General features: G+C 39.6%; 1 protein-coding gene across 1 annotated transcript in view; it reads right to left on the reverse strand.

Moving 5' to 3' along the window:
* The window catches only part of glis1b (GLIS family zinc finger 1b), a 109,272-nt gene that overhangs the window by 50,650 nt on the left and 34,307 nt on the right, over nucleotides 1–24,315 (reverse strand). Inside the window, exons 3-4 of the mRNA XM_079826658.1 lie at nucleotides 18,530–18,710; nucleotides 14,669–15,878 (exon numbers count right to left, since the gene is read on the reverse strand). Of these exons, the coding sequence (XP_079682784.1) occupies nucleotides 14,669–15,878; nucleotides 18,530–18,710 (1,391 nt within the window). The remainder of the gene's footprint in view (nucleotides 1–14,668; nucleotides 15,879–18,529; nucleotides 18,711–24,315) is intronic.

Below are 24,315 nucleotides of genomic sequence, written 5' to 3' on the forward strand. Positions count from 1 at the left end.
AGAGGGTGAACCAAAAAGAGGCTCTCAAACTCCGCAGAGCGGTTTTAAGAGGTCTGCCGAGCTCAGTGCTTGCAGATGTAGCTGCGTTTTTACGTGCCGGGGCATAAAACCGCGTCCAGGTATGGCCGGTGACAAAGCAGAGAGTCAGAACCCCGTCCTATGTTTGTGATAATGACTTTTTCCTGCCAAGGCGCTGCATGATACAAATCAAATGCAGCACAGCTGGGAGAGAAGACAAAGCAAGGGAGAGAAAGAGAAAGAGAGAGAGAGGAATGAGGGAGTGTTGTGTTTGGATGCAGGGGAATCATGCCTTGTGCGCCCTCGGAGGAATCTGCAGTTGGAAAGATAATAAAGGGATTAGCTGGGTTTTCTGAAGCATTTGCTTCTAAATCGAAATGTCTCATCGGTTTCCTCTGTACAAATAGCTAGAATACCAAAATGTCTTTGTATATTGCGCGAGGGCCACAAATGCAACATGTTTCAGACAAAAGCTGCTCCGCGCGGAGGTCACAGGAAGGCATCGATTCGGAGGAAAAAATGAGAACGCATCAGAATCTGAGCAGGGTCAACTAGGCATCATGTGTAAATAAATCAATTAGTTATTTTTATTTCTCCAATGTTTACAAGGTACTGAATGAATCAAGATGAGTTGTCATTTAGAACCACTCTGTTTGTGTGAGTCTGTACTTTAGCTGCAACTGCAAAATGACATTATATAATTTGCATTAGTATAAAATGTCATTAAATTCCCTTTAAACAAAAATCTAAACTGTGAAAAATAGACTCACCCAGTAAAATAATTCTGCTACAAGTTAAATCCTCACAAACTTATTTTTACACACAACCTTTTTTTTTTTTTTTATTAAAAAATGAATTTAAATATATCAGTAATTAATATTTGACAGGCCTAAGTTGCAATTTCTGTTTTAGGTTTAACCAAACAAAATCAAAATCTTTCCAAGTACCTGAAACCTACACATAGCCTACTGCGGGTTTGGAATCACTCAATAAATCACCAACACTTGAGTAATGAGTAATACACTATTAACATTCTAGTAACTACTATTACCTAACAAGAAACTCTGATTAACGAATTAGTAAGTAATAGTGCTCAGTTGAAATGTGGTAGTTCACTATTAGTTAATCAATAGCTTCTATTTTTGTTACACCTCCCAGAGGACTACTAAGCATAATATAATTCTAATGTGAAGTCAAGTCAAGTCAACTTTATTTATATAGCGCTTTTTACAATGCAGATTGTTTCAAAGCAGCTTCACAGTGTTAAACAGGAAAATAATGCAACAGAATTTTATTCGGCCGTATAGCCGTTCTGGAGAAAATGGTGATGTCATCAGCTCATTTCAATTATCATACAGTGACAATGTGGGCATTAGAACAGTAATTAGATCAGTAATTTAGTTTATATGGTTAGTTTAGTTTAGTAATTAGTTTTATTTGGATATTTAGTTGAAAAATTTAGTGTCCCCAACTGAGCAAGCCAAGCCAAAGGCAACAGTGGCAAGGAAACCAAAACCCCATCAGGCGACCTAATGGAGAAAAATAAACCTTGGGAGAAACCAGGCTCAGTCGGGGTGCCAGTTCTCCTCTGGCCAATTAACAAAAAGTGTATGATTATTATTCTGGCAACGTTACAGAACAGGGGTCATATTAGATCAGATGATCGATTGATCGACTAATTAGGGGTTCAAGCATGAAATGCTGAAACCCTATTGTAATTGTAAGGATTCGTAAAACGCATCGTGCAGGCCAAACCGTAAGGCCTAGAGACATGAAACCTGGCCAGATGGTAGGCCTCAGTTTGGGGACAACCTATCAGAGTATGACCCCGAATGGCCCATAGGTGGCGCTACAGCAACCAAAAGTTCAAAATTGCTCATAACTCTTAGACTGTTTGTCCCAGGATCAAGTGTCTTATATCGTTGGAATCCTTGGCTCAAGGCAGACAAAATGGCTATCTCCGATTTGGATGTAGGCAGGGAAAATTTTCTGCTATGTCGAATTTTGTCCAAAACCTACTTATGCAAACTAGTCCCTGGTTTTTCGCCCGATCGGAACCGAACCAGTCTAGGACAATTCTCTGGACTCTCTCGATCAATAATTATCAAAAAAAAGTTGAACTTTGGCATTTGGCTGGCTGTAACAGGGTCATTTAGAAAAGGGGCGTGGCAAAATACACTAAAAAGCCTATACATCCCAAATGAAAACTCAGAACTTCACCAAAATTGATGAGCATATGTGTCAGAACATGGCGAGGAAGCATGCAGAGTTTCATGGAGATCGGACCATAGGTGGCGCTATAACTGGCAAAAAGCCTTCATTCTTATTAGGGGTTCAAGCATGAAATGCTGAAACCCTATTGTAATTGTAAGGATTCGTAAAACGCATCGTGCAGGCCAAACCGTAAGGCCTAGAGACATGAAACCTGGCCAGATGGTAGGCCTCAGTTTGGGGACAACCTATCAGAGTATGACCCCGAATGGCCCATAGGTGGCGCTACAGCAACCAAAAGTTCAAAATTGCTCATAACTCTTAGACTGTTTGTCCCAGGATCAAGTGTCTTATATCGTTGGAATCCTTGGCTCAAGGCAGACAAAATGGCTATCTCCGATTTGGATGTAGGCAGGGAAAATTTTCTGCTATGTCGAATTTTGTCCAAAACCTACTTATGCAAACTAGTCCCTGGTTTTTCGCCCGATCGGAACCGAACCAGTCTAGGACAATTCTCTGGACTCTCTCGATCAATAATTATCAAAAAAAAGTTGAACTTTGGCATTTGGCTGGCTGTAACAGGGTCATTTAGAAAAGGGGCGTGGCAAAATACACTAAAAAGCCTATACATCCCAAATGAAAACTCAGAACTTCACCAAAATTGATGAGCATATGTGTCAGAACATGGCGAGGAAGCATGCAGAGTTTCATGGAGATCGGACCATAGGTGGCGCTATAACTGGCAAAAAGCCTTCATTCTTATTAGGGGTTCAAGCATGAAATGCTGAAACCCTATTGTAATTGTAAGGATTCGTAAAACGCATCGTGCAGGCCAAACCGTAAGGCCTAGAGACATGAAACCTGGCCAGATGGTAGGCCTCAGTTTGGGGACAACCTATCAGAGTATGACCCCGAATGGCCCATAGGTGGCGCTACAGCAACCAAAAGTTCAAAATTGCTCATAACTCTTAGACTGTTTGTCCCAGGATCAAGTGTCTTATATCGTTGGAATCCTTGGCTCAAGGCAGACAAAATGGCTATCTCCGATTTGGATGTAGGCAGGGAAAATTTTCTGCTATGTCGAATTTTGTCCAAAACCTACTTATGCAAACTAGTCCCTGGTTTTTCGCCCGATCGGAACCGAACCAGTCTAGGACAATTCTCTGGACTCTCTCGATCAATAATTATCAAAAAAAAGTTGAACTTTGGCATTTGGCTGGCTGTAACAGGGTCATTTAGAAAAGGGGCGTGGCAAAATACACTAAAAAGCCTATACATCCCAAATGAAAACTCAGAACTTCACCAAAATTGATGAGCATATGTGTCAGAACATGGCGAGGAAGCATGCAGAGTTTCATGGAGATCGGACCATAGGTGGCGCTATAACTGGCAAAAAGCCTTCATTCTTATTAGGGGTTCAAGCATGAAATGCTGAAACCCTATTGTAATTGTAAGGATTCGTAAAACGCATCGTGCAGGCCAAACCGTAAGGCCTAGAGACATGAAACCTGGCCAGATGGTAGGCCTCAGTTTGGGGACAACCTATCAGAGTATGACCCCGAATGGCCCATAGGTGGCGCTACAGCAACCAAAAGTTCAAAATTGCTCATAACTCTTAGACTGTTTGTCCCAGGATCAAGTGTCTTATATCGTTGGAATCCTTGGCTCAAGGCAGACAAAATGGCTATCTCCGATTTGGATGTAGGCAGGGAAAATTTTCTGCTATGTCGAATTTTGTCCAAAACCTACTTATGCAAACTAGTCCCTGGTTTTTCGCCCGATCGGAACCGAACCAGTCTAGGACAATTCTCTGGACTCTCTCGATCAATAATTATCAAAAAAAAGTTGAACTTTGGCATTTGGCTGGCTGTAACAGGGTCATTTAGAAAAGGGGCGTGGCAAAATACACTAAAAAGCCTATACATCCCAAATGAAAACTCAGAACTTCACCAAAATTGATGAGCATATGTGTCAGAACATGGCGAGGAAGCATGCAGAGTTTCATGGAGATCGGACCATAGGTGGCGCTATAACTGGCAAAAAGCCTTCATTCTTATTAGGGGTTCAAGCATGAAATGCTGAAACCCTATTGTAATTGTAAGGATTCGTAAAACGCATCGTGCAGGCCAAACCGTAAGGCCTAGAGACATGAAACCTGGCCAGATGGTAGGCCTCAGTTTGGGGACAACCTATCAGAGTATGACCCCGAATGGCCCATAGGTGGCGCTACAGCAACCAAAAGTTCAAAATTGCTCATAACTCTTAGACTGTTTGTCCCAGGATCAAGTGTCTTATATCGTTGGAATCCTTGGCTCAAGGCAGACAAAATGGCTATCTCCGATTTGGATGTAGGCAGGGAAAATTTTCTGCTATGTCGAATTTTGTCCAAAACCTACTTATGCAAACTAGTCCCTGGTTTTTCGCCCGATCGGAACCGAACCAGTCTAGGACAATTCTCTGGACTCTCTCGATCAATAATTATCAAAAAAAAGTTGAACTTTGGCATTTGGCTGGCTGTAACAGGGTCATTTAGAAAAGGGGCGTGGCAAAATACACTAAAAAGCCTATACATCCCAAATGAAAACTCAGAACTTCACCAAAATTGATGAGCATATGTGTCAGAACATGGCGAGGAAGCATGCAGAGTTTCATGGAGATCGGACCATAGGTGGCGCTATAACTGGCAAAAAGCCTTCATTCTTATTAGGGGTTCAAGCATGAAATGCTGAAACCCTATTGTAATTGTAAGGATTCGTAAAACGCATCGTGCAGGCCAAACCGTAAGGCCTAGAGACATGAAACCTGGCCAGATGGTAGGCCTCAGTTTGGGGACAACCTATCAGAGTATGACCCCGAATGGCCCATAGGTGGCGCTACAGCAACCAAAAGTTCAAAATTGCTCATAACTCTTAGACTGTTTGTCCCAGGATCAAGTGTCTTATATCGTTGGAATCCTTGGCTCAAGGCAGACAAAATGGCTATCTCCGATTTGGATGTAGGCAGGGAAAATTTTCTGCTATGTCGAATTTTGTCCAAAACCTACTTATGCAAACTAGTCCCTGGTTTTTCGCCCGATCGGAACCGAACCAGTCTAGGACAATTCTCTGGACTCTCTCGATCAATAATTATCAAAAAAAAGTTGAACTTTGGCATTTGGCTGGCTGTAACAGGGTCATTTAGAAAAGGGGCGTGGCAAAATACACTAAAAAGCCTATACATCCCAAATGAAAACTCAGAACTTCACCAAAATTGATGAGCATATGTGTCAGAACATGGCGAGGAAGCATGCAGAGTTTCATGGAGATCGGACCATAGGTGGCGCTATAACTGGCAAAAAGCCTTCATTCTTATTAGGGGTTCAAGCATGAAATGCTGAAACCCTATTGTAATTGTAAGGATTCGTAAAACGCATCGTGCAGGCCAAACCGTAAGGCCTAGAGACATGAAACCTGGCCAGATGGTAGGCCTCAGTTTGGGGACAACCTATCAGAGTATGACCCCGAATGGCCCATAGGTGGCGCTACAGCAACCAAAAGTTCAAAATTGCTCATAACTCTTAGACTGTTTGTCCCAGGATCAAGTGTCTTATATCGTTGGAATCCTTGGCTCAAGGCAGACAAAATGGCTATCTCCGATTTGGATGTAGGCAGGGAAAATTTTCTGCTATGTCGAATTTTGTCCAAAACCTACTTATGCAAACTAGTCCCTGGTTTTTCGCCCGATCGGAACCGAACCAGTCTAGGACAATTCTCTGGACTCTCTCGATCAATAATTATCAAAAAAAAGTTGAACTTTGGCATTTGGCTGGCTGTAACAGGGTCATTTAGAAAAGGGGCGTGGCAAAATACACTAAAAAGCCTATACATCCCAAATGAAAACTCAGAACTTCACCAAAATTGATGAGCATATGTGTCAGAACATGGCGAGGAAGCATGCAGAGTTTCATGGAGATCGGACCATAGGTGGCGCTATAACTGGCAAAAAGCCTTCATTCTTATTAGGGGTTCAAGCATGAAATGCTGAAACCCTATTGTAATTGTAAGGATTCGTAAAACGCATCGTGCAGGCCAAACCGTAAGGCCTAGAGACATGAAACCTGGCCAGATGGTAGGCCTCAGTTTGGGGACAACCTATCAGAGTATGACCCCGAATGGCCCATAGGTGGCGCTACAGCAACCAAAAGTTCAAAATTGCTCATAACTCTTAGACTGTTTGTCCCAGGATCAAGTGTCTTATATCGTTGGAATCCTTGGCTCAAGGCAGACAAAATGGCTATCTCCGATTTGGATGTAGGCAGGGAAAATTTTCTGCTATGTCGAATTTTGTCCAAAACCTACTTATGCAAACTAGTCCCTGGTTTTTCGCCCGATCGGAACCGAACCAGTCTAGGACAATTCTCTGGACTCTCTCGATCAATAATTATCAAAAAAAAGTTGAACTTTGGCATTTGGCTGGCTGTAACAGGGTCATTTAGAAAAGGGGCGTGGCAAAATACACTAAAAAGCCTATACATCCCAAATGAAAACTCAGAACTTCACCAAAATTGATGAGCATATGTGTCAGAACATGGCGAGGAAGCATGCAGAGTTTCATGGAGATCGGACCATAGGTGGCGCTATAACTGGCAAAAAGCCTTCATTCTTATTAGGGGTTCAAGCATGAAATGCTGAAACCCTATTGTAATTGTAAGGATTCGTAAAACGCATCGTGCAGGCCAAACCGTAAGGCCTAGAGACATGAAACCTGGCCAGATGGTAGGCCTCAGTTTGGGGACAACCTATCAGAGTATGACCCCGAATGGCCCATAGGTGGCGCTACAGCAACCAAAAGTTCAAAATTGCTCATAACTCTTAGACTGTTTGTCCCAGGATCAAGTATCTTATATCGTTGGAATCCTTGGCTCAAGGCAGACAAAATGGCTATCTCCGATTTGGATGTAGGCAGGGAAAATTTTCTGCTATGTCGAATTTTGTCCAAAACCTACTTATGCAAACTAGTCCCTGGTTTTTCGCCCGATCGGAACCGAACCAGTCTAGGACAATTCTCTGGACTCTCTCGATCAATAATTATCAAAAAAAAGTTGAACTTTGGCATTTGGCTGGCTGTAACAGGGTCATTTAGAAAAGGGGCGTGGCAAAATACACTAAAAAGCCTATACATCCCAAATGAAAACTCAGAACTTCACCAAAATTGATGAGCATATGTGTCAGAACATGGCGAGGAAGCATGCAGAGTTTCATGGAGATCGGACCATAGGTGGCGCTATAACTGGCAAAAAGCCTTCATTCTTATTAGGGGTTCAAGCATGAAATGCTGAAACCCTATTGTAATTGTAAGGATTCGTAAAACGCATCGTGCAGGCCAAACCGTAAGGCCTAGAGACATGAAACCTGGCCAGATGGTAGGCCTCAGTTTGGGGACAACCTATCAGAGTATGACCCCGAATGGCCCATAGGTGGCGCTACAGCAACCAAAAGTTCAAAATTGCTCATAACTCTTAGACTGTTTGTCCCAGGATCAAGTGTCTTATATCGTTGGAATCCTTGGCTCAAGGCAGACAAAATGGCTATCTCCGATTTGCTCACCCTTCAGGCGCCAATTTCGAGTAAATTGCATTTTTTTGAAAAAACAATTTTTGTTGAATTCTCCTAGGTTTTTGGCCCGATTGGAACCAAACCACTGCAAGAATATTCTCTGGAGTCTGACAATCAATAATCATCCAAAAAATTCAAAATTTAAATTAACGGTCGATAAGGGGAACCAAAATCTTTGATGGCACTAGGGCCATTTTTACTAAAATGGTTATAAATTGTGAACGGAAAGAGATTTTTTTTGCTAAACCTGGGATACATCTTTGTGAGCTCAATCTGAGATCATTTGAAAAAAATCGCAACAATTGGCCACTAGGTGGCACTATACAATGGTTATAACTTGTGAACGGAAAGAGATATTTTTGCTAAACTTGGGACACATGTTCATAAGCTCAATCTGAGTTGACATGAAAAAAAATCGTAACAATTGGCCACTTGGTGGCGCTATAACAGTGAAAAAAATCATGAAAATAGCTATAAGCGCACCCAACCGTTAGTCTACTGAAAATTGGCATGCGGTGTCTTTGTCCCGGGTGCCATGATAGTCTATGAGAACATTGGTGTATCTCAAAAAACTCAGAATACATTGGCTTTGCCTTGAAGGAGCCTTAGAAGTTTCAAGCCCGTGTTTTTTTCACAGGAGTGGCCTCCTAAGAATCCTTGCCGAGTCCAACAATACCAAACATGCCAGGTTTTGCTTTATGGTTTTTGTAAGTGTCATTTAGAGCTTTAAAAAATTGTGGTTATCTTCAAAGCCGTTAGTCTGATCGAGACAACAACAAAAAAACAAAGGAAATTTGAAAACATAGGTAAATAGCTAAACAATAATGCCAAAATGTTAAAATTATGATAGAAACTGACAAAAAAATTTATTAAATCTAATCAATTTCACCCATGGATCATTTTGATGCTCTCACATGTTTGAAACGAACAATGATGGATTGTGATGAAATTTGTTTTGAATTGGGACTGGCGAATCCCCGTCCATACTGTCAATGACCGTTCGCAAAGACCCGCCCACTTTAGTTACTGTTGCTATGTCTGACAAGCGATGCCACTCTCACACCACACCAAGTTCTCACGCAGTGAAAAATACATTGCGGATCAGAGAAAAGACTGCGCGCTGACAGACGAGTACTTTTGATATGAAACAAAGTCTCACCTTTCAAATGTAGTAATTTTTTAGAGACATTTAAACAATAAATACCATTTTGTGACTCTTTAATGTGTCTGATAGATCGCTGTAGACTCGAGGCTCAGTTAAAGCTGCTTGTGAACCGATCATCTCTTCCTTCTAGTTAATTTATATCATTAAAATAAACATGAATGAACATAAAAGGAATGTTTTTTTAAAGTGCTAAGACGTCAGTACACTTTGTTTTTCAAATTTAAATCCTCCTATATTAATCTACTAACTTTCCTGACTGCTTTGTTGGACAAAATGGCGGATTATGATTAGTCAGATCGCCTGTCAATAAAACTCCCTGCAAAGGGTCAATTGAGAATAGGCTTGTTTGAGATGAGCAAAATCTTCGCAGAACCGGTGATCAGCACGAGATGCATGCCGGTTACAAATGTGTCAGAGTGCGGTCTGCCTTGCTCTGATGTCATGCTGATGTATGTCAAAAATATCTCGCGAGCGCAAAGCGCACGTGTCGGATTCTGCAGTCGCACGCAGTTGCTCTCCACCGACTGCGCTGATCAAAAGCATGATGGGAAACGACTTGCTGACGACACAGCTTAATGCTCATTGGTTTAAACAACTGTGATGTATTGTTCTCTTTTAAAATGTTTGATTTTAAAACTCTAATATCATGTTTTATGTGTATATGTTGTTTGTGAATATTCCCAAACTATCTGACAGTGCGATCTCTTTGGGTTATGCAATTTATTTTTTATAAAAAAATAAAATAAATAAAAACACATGTCTCTATTAAAGAAAGAAATATTGATAAACATGTATTTGGAATGGAATTAAATAACAAGTACTTTGGGTGTCTTGTTCATTTTATTTATTTTCATATAAAAGCAACAAAACTTGAATTACATCCAGTTTATTAGCAAAACTGTGCACGAGCGTGAATTGCGTGAATCGCGTGAATCCCGCGATATCCATCTTTGATCTTGCAGGTGTCAGATCCACTGTGAGTAGAGAGAACTGTCCAGCTTGCCTGTGCTTTTTTCACTCCTCCTCTCACTGCAGCCGCCTACTCTAGCATACATTTCAGGCGAGGCAAGGCGCATCTCAAACAAGCCTATTGCCTGTGCGCACAATCCTGATCTAATCGACAACTTTGCAGTTGCACATAGGAAAGCCCGTAAAATCCCACTATAATGTAAGAGAGCATCTTTTTTATGTATTTGGACCTAGGCCTAACAATGTTTTATAGTGCGCTGTCCCCATTGTTTTTTTGTTGTTTTTTTGTTTTGTTTTTGGTGAGCGTAGGCTACTCATGATTTTGTTAGTAATCTCATCTCTTATATGCTGTGTATGATCATATCCTGCCCTATTCATGGTAGCCTACTCGCGGACATTGCGTCATCAATTGCGTCATCAAGGGGCCTGCCTTGATAATCCTACTTAAGGGCCCGGTGTTGGCTCGTTCGTTACGCCACTGAATATAATTGTCTAAACTCCTTATTAAAATTACATATTTACAACAAATCTGACACATATATACAGTATGGGCACACTTTGAGTACTACTAATAAAAGTGGTGGAGATCAGGCAAGACTATAAGAAGACTCTAACTATAACTGTAAAAACGCTTTAAAACCATATATTTCCTATGGTAAACTGCCTGTATAGGCTGTAAATTGACTTTTTCATCTATGATGGCAGTTGTTAAATGCTTGCTAAATGAAACTTAATGTCTTTTGATGCTTGTGTGCTTAAAGGCCTTAAAGGCTTGAACCCCGCTAAATGCTGCTTGCAGCTTTAATATTAGATTTAGATTTATCGGTCATATTAGATCTGAATATTCAAAAGATCGGAGGCAACACGCCAGAGACGGGTTCATTGAGGATGCTGTAGTGATTAAACAATTATTAAAGTGCAATATTCGAAATCTGAGATCTGAGGCAACACGCCGGAGACAGGTTTATTGAGGATGACGAATTGATTAAACAATTATTAAATTGCAATATTCGAAACATCGGAGCCATAGGTCCAAGGTCATATAGTAACCCATTAGTAATGACTCAAGTATTTCCAAATCATTCAGAAAGACTTACTAATTATTTGGATCAGTATTCTAAAGTGAAAAACACGATAACTCTCTAGTAACTACTGAAGTCATTGTAAGCTTTTAAGGTTTTTGTAAAGTTTTGGATAGTAATGACTGAAGTGTTTCTACATCCATCTAAAGTAATTAGGGGAGAGCAGGGACGAAAGTACCATTTTTCAGAAAATCGTAATTTTAAAAGATAATGTTTTGACCGAGATATATTTTTGCTGTGGCCAATAACTCACAAGTGTGGTCTATCAATAGCAGGAGGTATTTTGTACAAATGTAGAACGACTACAGTATAATTTCACTTTGAACATAAGCTGTACATTGTTACTTTTGACCCCATCAGGTGGGACGAAAGTAACACACAGGTGGGTCAAAAGTAACACAACAATACAGTACAAGCTAGATTTTTTGGTGCTACTCTTGTTTTTATTAAACATACCTGACTATGACCTTGTTAATATGTAACTGCAAACATATTTTGTCCTTTTATCTTTGCAAAAAATATATTAAATTACATTTTAATTTTATATGTTAAAGTTCATCAAATGTTTCAAATGTAATATGACAGTACAAACTTGAATTGTTTAGAATATTTTTTATTTGCAATGTCAATCTATTTGATACGTTTTTTCTTCAACAGTATGAACAATATAAAAATTAAATTAAATTAAATATGCATAATATGCATTATATATATATAATAGCGGGACAAAAGTGACAAGTGTTACTTTCGTCCCGACAGGAAGTCCTGACATTTAAACACGATTTACTTTTATACTGAAAAACTCTGAAAAGACAAACCTTCAGGGTGTGTAACAGCACTAAATAACCCGTAGATTGATCATTACTGTGACACATGAAACAAGAAACACAACTTGTAATTAGAAAAAAAAGTACCGCTTCATTAATTTACTTGCCGTACTTGAAAACTGCATTTCGGACCTAACCGCGGGAAACGATGGCGGAATCACATGATATTTGGCAGATCCGTCATGGGTTGTGTGCTGAACGTGCTGTCATAGCTTGAAATGCAAATGTATTCAGGGCTCGGAGAAAATCGCGTTGTTACTTTCGTCCCGTGTTACTTTCGCCCCGGTTCTCCCCTACTAATTACTTGGATCAGTATTCTAAAGTAAAAAAAATGCGATAGGTTGTTGTAAAGTTTTGGATAGTAATGACTGAAGTGTTACTACATCCTTCTAAAGTAAATACTAATTATTTGTATCAGTATTCTAAAGTGAAGATCATGGTAACCCACTAGTAATTACTCAAGTGTTACCAAATCCATCAGAAGCCATTACTATCCAAAAACTTACAAAAACCTCAAAAGCTTACAATGACTTCAGTAGTTACTAGAGAGTTATGTTTTTCACTTTAGAATACTGATACAAATAATTAGTAATTACTTCTAAAGGATTTGGTAATACTTGAGTCATTACTAATGGGTTACTTTACTTTAGAATTAATAATATATTAAGCATTATTCATGCTAATTATGCATCTGTATATAGTAGTTCTTAGTAGTCCTCTGGGAGGTGTGACAAAAACAGTAGTTATTGATTAACTAATAGTGAACTACCACCTTCAATGGAGCACTATTACTTACTAATTCATTAATTGGAGTTTCTTGTTAGTTATTAGTAGTTACTAGAATGTTAATATCGCATTACTCATTTGTTCCTGTGTAGTTATTCATTAATGACTGAACAGTATTCTAAAGTGTTACCCATTTTTCTTTTCTCCTTTTTTCGCCTTTAGGAAACGTTTAGCGATTCTAGCAAAATAGAGACTAATCTTTGACAGAGATGACTCAGTGAGAGGCCCTCACTACATCCAGAAACAATGTCCAGCCATTTTAAAACAATACAGGGGTTTGTTCCTATCTTAGCATCTGCGTAGTATCGATCGGAATAAAATGAGCGTTTGTTTGTTCCGACAGGCTGTGACACTAGGGCCGGTCTTGCCACATACTCCAGGCCGAGTTTTGAGAGTAAGAACAGAGCCCCTAAAGCACTTTTATAAAAGTATGAGCAATTCAGAAAAAGAGAGATCATTAGATTATGATATAAAAAAACAAAACAATAATGCATATACAACAGCAAATGCAACAAGTCACGATAATTTCCAAAACTACCAAGTGTATGCCGCAGAGTGCGCCGCAATGCCATAAAATACAGTCACACGTTTTAGAAGGAATTTACATGATCTAATTACATCTGTCAGTCCAGCTGCTGTGAGCTCAGAGTAAACCAACGTCCTCTGGAGAATAAACAAAACTCGTCATTAATAACCTCAACGGAACTACTTAATGCTAGCTAATATAAATGTTACCCTTGTAACATGCTCCACATATTAGTGTACAGCTGTCTCCTATTGACACGGCTAAACAGATCATTTGGATCCAAAAAGGTATCCTGGGATTTAGAGGAACAGGCAGACTTTAAAGCAGTCCGTTTATGTATCTGTAAAATAAAAGCCATTTTGGACAGAATCTTGTATATGAAACAGAATATATCTGACAAGAAATCCAACATTCTCCGATTGAGCAACAGAGGGGAATTTCGCTGGTCATCTCCTCTGCGGCTCCGTTCTTACAGACTACTACATTTTTCCAAGTGTTTAGTTTGGATAAAGAGCCAATTCGCTTAATACTTGTGGGATGGCTAAATGTTTAAACCTCCTATTTAAAGGGATCAAGTGCACGCATTATTTGGTTATGTTACACAGATGTGTAGGTTTTTTTTATGATCTCAATCATAGGGAGAGAGAGAGAGGGAGGGAGAGAGAGAGAGAGAGAGAGAGAGAGAGAGAGAGAGAGAGAGAGAGAGAGAGAGAGAGAGATCTTAAGAAAACAAACAGAGTTTCACCCTACACAAATTGTGGACTAATTGTGTATTTGGACTTGCGCATTGGTGGGGCTGGAGCCATTTTTCCACTTGAGCTGAGAATGTTAGAAAAGGCACTTTGACATTGATTGGTGTGTTGACTTGTGGAATCGGAGAGTTTTACCTGGATGTCTTGGGTTTCACCACAACACTATTTATACAGCTAGACTACAGGTCCAATTAAATACCCAAACCCGTCAGTGGAAAAGTTAGCTGCGCTTTCGGCTGAAATCATAACTTCTCATGCCATGTGATATGGTTGTGAAAAAAAAATGCTGAGCAAAATAGGCATAGGTGGTCCCTTGAAAGCTGTTACAAAAAATGAAGCTTGGAGAGAACTTCCAAATCTATTTCTCGCATAAAACTGACATAAAATAAAAAAAATGGATTTGTGAAACACTTTTGTGGGGCCTTTAGAAAGAGATTTGATTTAATAAAGCTTAATGAAAGAATTATTTGTCCTCTGTTGATAATACATACTTAAAAACCTATTTTAAAACTGATCTTCTTAATTAAAAATAATTATACTGGCATTTGGTTTCACGAACTTTCCACTCAAATTAAAGTCAATGAGGATTCCAACTAAAACAATTCAGTCCAAAATACTGCTTATGCCTTTTCAAGGCCATTTCAGCTGCCAGTTATAATCGCCTCTATGAATTTCATTATGGGAAACTGCTGAAAATTGTGCACTTTTGACAGCCAGTTAAAAACTGTGGACACTCACCATGCATTTGTTAGGTTTCTCTCCAGAGTGAACCCTCATGTGGATGAGCAACTTGTAGCGGGCGTTGAAGGGTTTGTAGCGACGGACACATCCGGCCCAAAAGCATGTGAAGTCCTCACCCTTTCGCTGGTCAATGTGGACCTTCTCGATATGCCTAACCAGTTCCTCCTGCTGCTCATACGCCGCACTGCAGTCAATCCAGCGGCATACCTGCTTATCGGTAAATACGTCCTCCCTGTCGCTCACCTGCTGTTCGACCAGGCCTGTGGGTTTGGGTTGTGCCAGCAGGCCAGAGGGTGGAGACTGCTGCTGGCTCTGAAGATGCAGTAGAGCTCCTGGGCCGGAGCCCATGTACTGGTGCAGGTGGTAGGGAGGGGGCATGGGTGGCCGTGGGGGGCCTGTTTGGTGGTGGTGGTGGTGGTGATGGTGGGAATGCCCAACGCAGTGGCTTCCGCGGCTCGTCAGATGGTGATAGTGATGCTGAAAGAGCTCCTCCTCACTTGGAGAGAATTCATCCACCGGTTCCTGTTTCAGCGTACAGCTGTCCAGCAGAGCACCGGGCTGTATAAGAAGTCCAAGCCCGTTGCCGTTAACCACACCGGGCCCCGGCTGCATGGAGGCCACGTCCTCACAATGCTCCACTGATGACACTGAGGAGGATGATGACGAGGAGGACAGGGGTAGGAGGCAGGACGAGGTGGAAGGTGACGGCAGCTGAGGACTGGGTGCGGGGAGAGGCTTGTGGGAGAACGTGGTGGCGGTAGGCGACGACGAATTGGTGCGCAGGCCGTTAACGCAGGACATCTGGGAGGAGCAGATGTTGGCGGCAATATCGATTCCCTCTGAGGCTGACTGTGAGGCCACCAAGAGGCAGCGTCTCTTCAGTCCGCTCGCGTTCGGCCTTGCTGAGTGACGCGAGCTCGGGGACAAAGCCAGTGGGGAGGAGCCATCTTCATTATTAAATGGATACACAGTCACCGCCATTGCTGACAACGACAGAACAGTTGCTAAGTTACTGTCATCACCGCCACCACCGCTGTTCGGACGGTCCAATTCCCTGCGACCTGCTCCCATCCCTCCTGAAAAGTCGCTCAGGGCCGATCCCAGCTTGTAGCCCTCCTGTTTGATGGGGTACGATGGCAAAGCATGACACCCATTGACGCCACCGGACAGAGACGACGAGCTGAGCACTGTCTGAAAGCCAGCAGACCTGCGGGAGAATGAAACACACCCAGAGGAATATGAGGAGCGTTTAGGCAGAACGGAGCAGGAAGAATATGCACACTATTAGCGGCCCAGCCTGTTGAAAGATAAAGGCCAGGGTTTCTAAAATTGCTGCCAACTCTGCACTGTCAGACACCACGGACACAGACAAGCTCTGTGCTCCGGTCCTGGCAAGCCTGAACTCTCAAACATCTCTGTTAACACTGACAACGTTTCACCAAAAGGGGTGCGATTGGAGATTCATTTTACAAACCCTTACAGAGTCTTATTAGGTTATACTGTTTGGTTTGTGCTGATCAGAAGCTACTTTTTATGTTCTCCTCTCTCACAGGAAACAGCCATTTGATGGGTTTCCACTGCGGTGTACATTAAACACCGGTTAGATCCACCACAAATGCTCCTGAGCAATTCCATGAATAAATGAAGCAGGAAATTTGGCCTGAACTATAGTTATGAATGGGTATTTAAAAATAAGAAAAGAGAGGGATAAATACAGACAGGCTGTCATGCTCAGCATATGACAGGCTTTGATGACACAATAGGGGTTAACCGAAGCCTACATGTGGGCTAAACAGAAGTCACCTGGTTTTGGAGGTATAATAGTGGGCCTCTAAACGCTCTGTGTTTACAATACTCCCCATTATAGTGGGAATCTTTGCCCCCCTTGAATGGGGGTCAAATTTCCCAGTGCGTCGCTGTGATCTTCCACATAATAATTCCTGTCAGTTTGCTCATTATGGATTTGTGTGCAAAGCTCTGGAATGATGTGAGAAGGATCCTCTGTCCCAGCAGCCTATGAAGGATTTTGTCTAAGTCCCCTTTTCACTTGGTGCGGGAAACCGCTAATGCTAGCGCACTGGCTGAACTGAAGCCTCAAGTTTGTCATGAGTTGCTCCATTCAGGCTCACCACTTCCTGTTTGGCAGGAGCAGTGACATTCAGTGACAATATTGGGAGAGTTGGATGGCGTGTTTGAGTGAAAGCACTTTGGAAAGCATCCCTCACTGAAACGATGGGTTTCAACTGTACTGTGGCTACACAGAAGTCAACAGAAAACCGTCGACAGACTCTTTTCCTAGCCGTTCAAAAAACAAACGCAGCCAAGAAGCGGCATCAGTACCGCAATGTTTGACGGGCTCGTTTGACTTGTTCCACACTGCATTAAGCCTCAATAAAACAACCAACATTTTTTGACTTAAAGATATGTTTACATTCTTAATGTAATTAGCATCACTGTGAAATTGTAGAGACTCTTAAACGCTTTACATACATTACTAGATTTACTAGATCCTAGTATACAACTTTATATGTACTGATAATCATGGACAAAAATCAAAAGCAAATACCTTTTTTTTGTAATCTATATATTGTATTGGCTTCACTTTGAAAAACACTACAATCCAAAAGTTCAGGGTTGGTAAAAAAATTTTTTTGCTTCTGAAAGAATAAAATACGTTTTAAATTTGAGTACATTTTAAAATGCAATTTATTTCTGTGATGCAAAGCTGAATTTTTAGCATCATTACTCCAGTCTTCAGTGTCACATGATCCTTCAGAAATCATTCTAATATTCTGATTTGGTGCTCAAGAAAAACTTTTGGAAAAATTTTATAAATTACAAACTTTATTGGTATTTATGTACATTCACATAAGTTGATGTCCACTTACTGTTGAATGGCTGATTGTTTGTCTATGTCATTTTGTATTTTAAATAGAAAATAAATAAAGAAAATAATTACATTTTGATAAATGTGAAAAAAAAATTCGGAGAACCCAAGTTTTGGAAAACCTTTGTTCTGCTTAATATTTTTGTGGAAAACGTGACATATTTTTTCTGGATTTTTTGAATAATGGAAAGCTCAAAAGAACAGCATTTACTATATGAAATATAAATCTTTTGTAACATTATAAATGTATTTACGGTCACTTGTGAACAATTCAACAGCATTACTTTATTTAAAAAAAAAACTGACCCCAAACATTTAAATGGTAGTGTAGGTGGGAGCCTGGGAGGCGGTGCATTCGCAGTCGGATCTGATGTCACAAACTGGCAATGCTTGATTCATTAATATTAATTAGGTTATGCAAAAAAATTACTATGATCTTTCACTGTTTTAACAAATAAACAGTCAGATCTGTAGTGGTTTATTTGCTAATTTACGAGTCAAAACTGAAAAGTAAATAACATTATACTTTAAAATGTTCAAAATGCACTTAAAGGGATAGTTCACCCAATGTACTCACCCTCAAGTTGTTCCAAATCTGTATGAGTTTCTTTGATCTGTTGAACACAAAAGAAGATTTTGTTGGTAACCAGACGGTGGCCATTGACCTCCATGGTATTTTTTTTCCTAATATGGAAATCAATGGTTACCATCAACTGTCTGGTTACCAACATTCTTTAAAATGTCTTCTTTTGTGTTCAACATATAAAAAAAAAAACTAAAACATTCAGACAGGTTTGGAACAACATGAGGGTGAGTAAATGATGACAATTTCAATTTTTGGGTGAACTATCCCTATAACATTTTAAATAGCACATTTATTTGCTCTTGTTTATTGACTCTTGACTATTAAAGTATGAAGTGACTGTTCTTGTCGACCAATCCAAGTGCACAAATGTGCTGGGAGTTCTCACCTGACGTCTCGGTGGGGGCTCTCCTGCAGGTGAAGGTTCTGTGCGGACTGCTCACAGTGGTGGTACTGGGCTCCAGACTGAACTGGCAGGTTCTGCCCACAGCGCAGCGAGGCTCCCTCTTCTGCTGTCAATTCAGGAGCGCTCTCCTTCTCTGAACAGAATGAGATACATCCTCCATTCACTGAAACAGGTGGGAAATACAATAGGTATATTAACAATTCCAGATCTTTAAACCATTTATCAAACTTTTAAATCCATTGCATGGCTTTCTGTAATACTTGATTCTGATTGATTGGCCAATATTTTCAACTCAAATAAACAGATGTCCATTTATTTATTTGGTAAAGTTAGTGTCATTGCACAAGGGGAAACTGAGTGTGTAGCAAATCAAAATAAAATACAATTTTATAGTTCTTGGAAATATTTACAGAAGGAAAGCCGACACTCTTTTTGACTCCAGTGTGGGTGCCTGCATCTTTCAAGTTTTTTTATTAACTCGATTTCAGAAATTTCATTTGCTCACAATGATATTAATAATGCATCACCCATTGGAGTCTGATCAAGACTAGCATCTAAACATATGTATAAAGCCAAGCCAAACCAAAGACAAAGGAGGCTCGGGAAAGTATATTGTTTCCAAGTATACAAAATGGGAAGGTGAAAAGTAATTGCTTTAAAGCAAAACAAAATGAGCGAAACAAAAGAAATGAGTGTTGAGAGGTGAGAAGAAATGAGAGAAAGAGAAACAATGGAGCGGAAGGTCACAAGACACGCAGGTCCTGTAAAGCACATGTTGGATCCCTGAACTCAATAAACAGAAGAAACACACTTTTCACATCCATTCAAAGAATAATAATGGTTGTTTAGTAAATCTTGGATCATTTTTTCTTGGCTTAAAAATCCCACAGTTGGAATGTCAAACTGTGTTTGTGTATAACATCATGCACGCTGAGCTAAAGCCAGGGCTTTCTTGCTTCATCTGGAGAGGATTGAGAGGTTTGTCAATGACATTGGGATAGTTTGTTTCACACAAAAACTCACGTTCTTTTAATTACGTCCTCCTATTATTGCACCCCTTAGTGAGCTACTATGCTGTGCCCTCATTTTAAATAGAAATGATATATTTTAAACATATTTTAGACTTGATTCCTGTATGCGACACTGATAATCGGTTTCACAAGAAGCCTTCAAATGCCACAAAGTCAAGTAGAGGTAAACTATACTGCTGATGTGAGGTGCAGAGAGAATATAGCAAGAAGCCACAGGAATTTTCAACACAAATCTGTTTTACAGATTTTCAAAATTGCTCAATATCATATCTGGGATGCAATGCTCGCCACAAGAGGCAGCTTGTGAAAACAATTTAGCTGTTAGCCCTTTAGCTGAGACCCTTTAAAATAGCTATTTTAGCAACCACGAAGAACTGAAGACACAAATATGTATGTTAGCAGGTGAATTTATGAGGCATTGTTGATTAAATGCATAACAACAGTTCCTAATAGTAGATGAAACGCCTTTGCTGAAGGTGATGACTAGAGTTTAGATGATTCTCCCCAATCGACACTCTTGAGCAACACAGAAATTGCACATCCAACCTGCAGAAGATGAGGCAAATGGCTCAGCATCAGAATCCTTCACACTCCATATGCTTCTTTTAATGTATTATTGTCCAACTCCAAAAATGTGCTGCCAAGTTACATCAATTCTGATCCAAGTTCACACTAAAAGCCTTGCTCTGTATGGACAGAACTATGGGAGAGGTTTAAAGATATGATGCTTTGTTACATTAACAGAATTAGTCACGGCAAAGTTGCATAAAAGAAGCTTCTCCGCATTTGGAAACTTGGACAGAATGTTAGTTTGGATTTATATTGAATTTGCAATGGTAATTCACTGTTGGGTATTGCTCTGGGTTTTGGTCAGAAGGTGGAAGTCTGTCAAAGCTCCCGTTGTGAAAGCTGGGACAAAGAGAAAAAGAGAGAACCAAAAAAAGAGAGCGATTTTATTTCTCAGAGAGCAGATACAAGACTGAATTTATGTTTTCTTGTATTCTAAAGTATTATTTTAGGGTTTTATTCTCCTTTATTTAATTGATAGAGACAATGGAAAGGAAATTAATGGAGAGGCCAGAATCAAACCTGCATCTGCCACATGAGCACCACAGGCCAAGGCTCTGGGGGGTGGGGGGGCAGTGCCCCCGTGTCAACAAGCTTGGCCCCCCTAAATTTGGAATGGTATAGCAACTATTCTCTGAAACTGGGTGCAATATGCAGTTTTTGCTGTGGTGGTAGTGATGAAAAGAGTCATTTATTGTGCCATAAAGCAAGGAACACACAAAGCCGACGCCGACCAACCAGTCAACCAGTCGGCTCACTCACGTCCAAAGTTGCCCTGACACACCAAACCGACGCTCGACATTCGACAGCCAAGTAGCACGTCCTACAGGATTATAAAGGGTACTGTTTAAACACACAGTTACCTGACAAATATTTTTAAAGCAAACCTGACTCTCCATTTTCTTCCACTCCAGATAGGGGTTATACTAGTATATTTTTTATTTTATTCACTTACAAATATTTTACTTCCATTTCTGTGTAAAGCACTTTGAATTGCCAATGTGTATGAAATGTGCTATACAAATAAACTTGCCTTGCCTAAACAAAGCAGCTCAGAATCTGGCTCCCCACAGATGGATTCGTGCTATTTCAGAAATGTCTGAGTTACTAGCTGAACTAGCTGAACAACATGTCGAATCGGCCGAAAAATAGCCTGCGAGGACCAACTTCAACCATACGGTGCGGAACACACCAAGAAAACTTAGTCGGCCGACGCACGAAAACGGCCCGACGGCCTTCCGTCGGCTTGGTGTGTTCCGGGCTTTACCTTTTAAAATCTGCATAGAAGAAATGATTCGATGACCAATGCAGAGAAGCGAAACTGCATGAAGAGGCTGCGGTGCACAAGTAGTAGTGGTGGCTATTCACAAATAATTCTTCACTATGTTTGCGTTCTCTCAAAGTGTTGTAAAATGCGAGACAGTGTTTCACCACAAAGAAACCCGAGAAAAGATACAGGCAAAAGAAAATTTCCTTTCAATCATGTTCACGTATAGCGAGAAATAATATTAATCTATCTAATTGTCCAGTGTGCGTATAGAGTATTAGATGTTTACTTTTAAACAACATATGAAACAATCATGACTATACAGTATATGCAAACTTAGCAAGAGTCAGAACAGATGTAGACTACAAAAATAAATGGCTTAGTTTTGCTTTTATAAAATGGGCATGCATGATAATATTAAAAATAAATTCATTTTCTTAAATTGATTTGTGTTAGGCCCATCAGATTATGCAGCAGATTAAAAAAAAAAATCTGCTGCATAATCAATTGAAAATGTGTGTGTGTAATGTGATCACTGCTCATAAATCACCCTACAATACGAGATTACTTGTCAAATAAATACATGAACTTGAAATCATTTTAGTTCACGTGTAGAGATTGCAAGAGTGATACATGACCCAGTAAAAATGACTTTCAATAATCCTGAAAATAGGTTAAAGGGATAGTTCACCCAATAATTCAAATTCTGTCATTATTTACTCACCCTCAATTTGTTCCAAACCTGTATTAGTTTCTTTCTTCTGTTGAACATAAAGGAAGATTTTGAGGAATGTTGGTAACCAAACTGTTTCTGTGGCCATTGACTTCAATTGTATGGATGAAAAATATAATGTAATATAATATATTCTGCTTGAAATTATTTTTAGATGAAGCACAGCATTGCACGACACTGCTATGTCAACTACCCAGATGCAGACATGATACACTGTAAAAGAAATCAGGTCTCCAATTGAACATTTTCTAGTGACTGATCACATCTAAAATTTTTAGCAGGCCAAATTGAATTTCTGTGAATTGATGCAATTTAATTCACAGAAATTCAATTTGGCCAACTCAAAAATTTAGATGTGATCAGTCACTAGAAAATGTTCAGTTGGAGACCTGATTATTTTTTACAGTGTACTTAAAAATAAAAATTCTTGGTCACACTTTAGTTTAGGGTCCAATGCTCACTATTAACTAACTATTAACTATGACTTTACTAAACGCCTAATTACCGCTTATTAATAGTTAGTAAAGTAGTTGTTACGTTTAGGTATTAGGATTAAGGGATGTAGAATATGCAGAATAAGGCATTAATATGTGCTTTATGAGTACTAACAAACAGCCAATATCCTAGTAATAAGCATGCTAATAAGCAACTAGTTATTAGTGAGAATTGTACCCTAAACTACAGTGTTACCAAAGTCTTTATATACAACAGAAACCTTCAAAAGAGCTTCTTTCCCAGACTGAAAATGATAGTTCCAACACATTGGCTCTCATCTATACCTGGAGGACAGACAGAACACAGAGAAGGGTGTTTCTCCAGTGCTCTCAGAAGACCTCTGATCCTTGACCAAATGTAAGAGAGGGTAAAGGAGGGAGCAGGTTTGCAAGCATTCAGAAGCCATTAAGGAATGACAATCTTGGGTGTGAGATCACTGCTGTACGATGCCAACAACACCTGAGGGTAAAGCAGAGCACCGTGATGAAGACCAGACTGAGGTGCTGGCCTCATTCACAAAAACACAAGAACACAAATCACAGAGCAGAACCCAACTGAGGGGAGAAAAACACTTCCATTGTCATTCTTGTTTCACACGTACAAAAGAACAAGGCTTCTGGACATTGAACAAGTAACAAGACTGTTTTATATGGCAAACGCTCCCATGCTATACATCCATCATATCCAGACTCGTCATCTTTTAAAAAGTCAGAGAAAACACTTCCCATATCTTTTGTTGTTGACGTCAAAGGCTCTGCTTCCAATCAAGTTCAACATTATTTGGCACACATTCATCTATCATTTGGAAATGAATAACAGTATTGGACTGGTAAATCACACATTTTTATAAAATTTACAAAACTGTTTGTCCTGTTAATTATTTTGCATATTTTATATGCAGATCATGGTAATTTTAGTAAATGTTATTGAAGTGTCAGGTCATGCAAATCCCTTGACAGAGTTGTTTTATTAAGTGAAGGTCATACGTGATAGGAAAATGTATGACCTTTAAAAAAAACACTAACGTTCAAATATATGAGGTCAAGGCGACTTTTTTTATTAAAGAAAGTAATACTTTTGTTCAGCAAAAGTGACACTAAAGAAATGTATAATGCTAAAATATTTCTATTTTAAATAAATGATGTTCTTTTGAACTTTCTATTAATCAAAGAATCCTCAAAAAAGTTATTATTATTAAGTATTAAAAATATATTAGAAAATTAGAAAAATGTTTCTTGAGCAGCAGATCAGTATAACAGAATGATTTCTGAAGGATCATGTGACACTGAAGACTATAAGTAATGAGGCTGAAGTTTCAGTTTTGCCATCACAGGAATACATTACATTTTAAAATATATTAAAATAGAAAACAGTTATTTTAAATTATAATAATATTTCTATATTACTATTTTACTGTGTTTCTGATCAAATAAATGTAGCCTTGGTGAGCATAACACTGAACAATCGTACTGACCCCAAACTTTGAAATGGTAGTGTTTTAAATACCTTTTTCAATTACTTTTGAAAATGCATATCTCTTTGCCCATGTCTGACATCAACTTGAGAAAAACCTGATCATTTAAAATCCCATGTAAACATTTTCTTGTGTCATAGTTATCAGGGTATAACATGTTATACATGTAGACACACTCAATGTTTGATTTTGCGATTACTT

Source organism: Gobio gobio (genome assembly GCF_949357685.1).
Source record: "Gobio gobio genome assembly, chromosome: 10".
Classification (NCBI taxonomy): Eukaryota; Metazoa; Chordata; class Actinopteri; order Cypriniformes; family Gobionidae; genus Gobio; species Gobio gobio.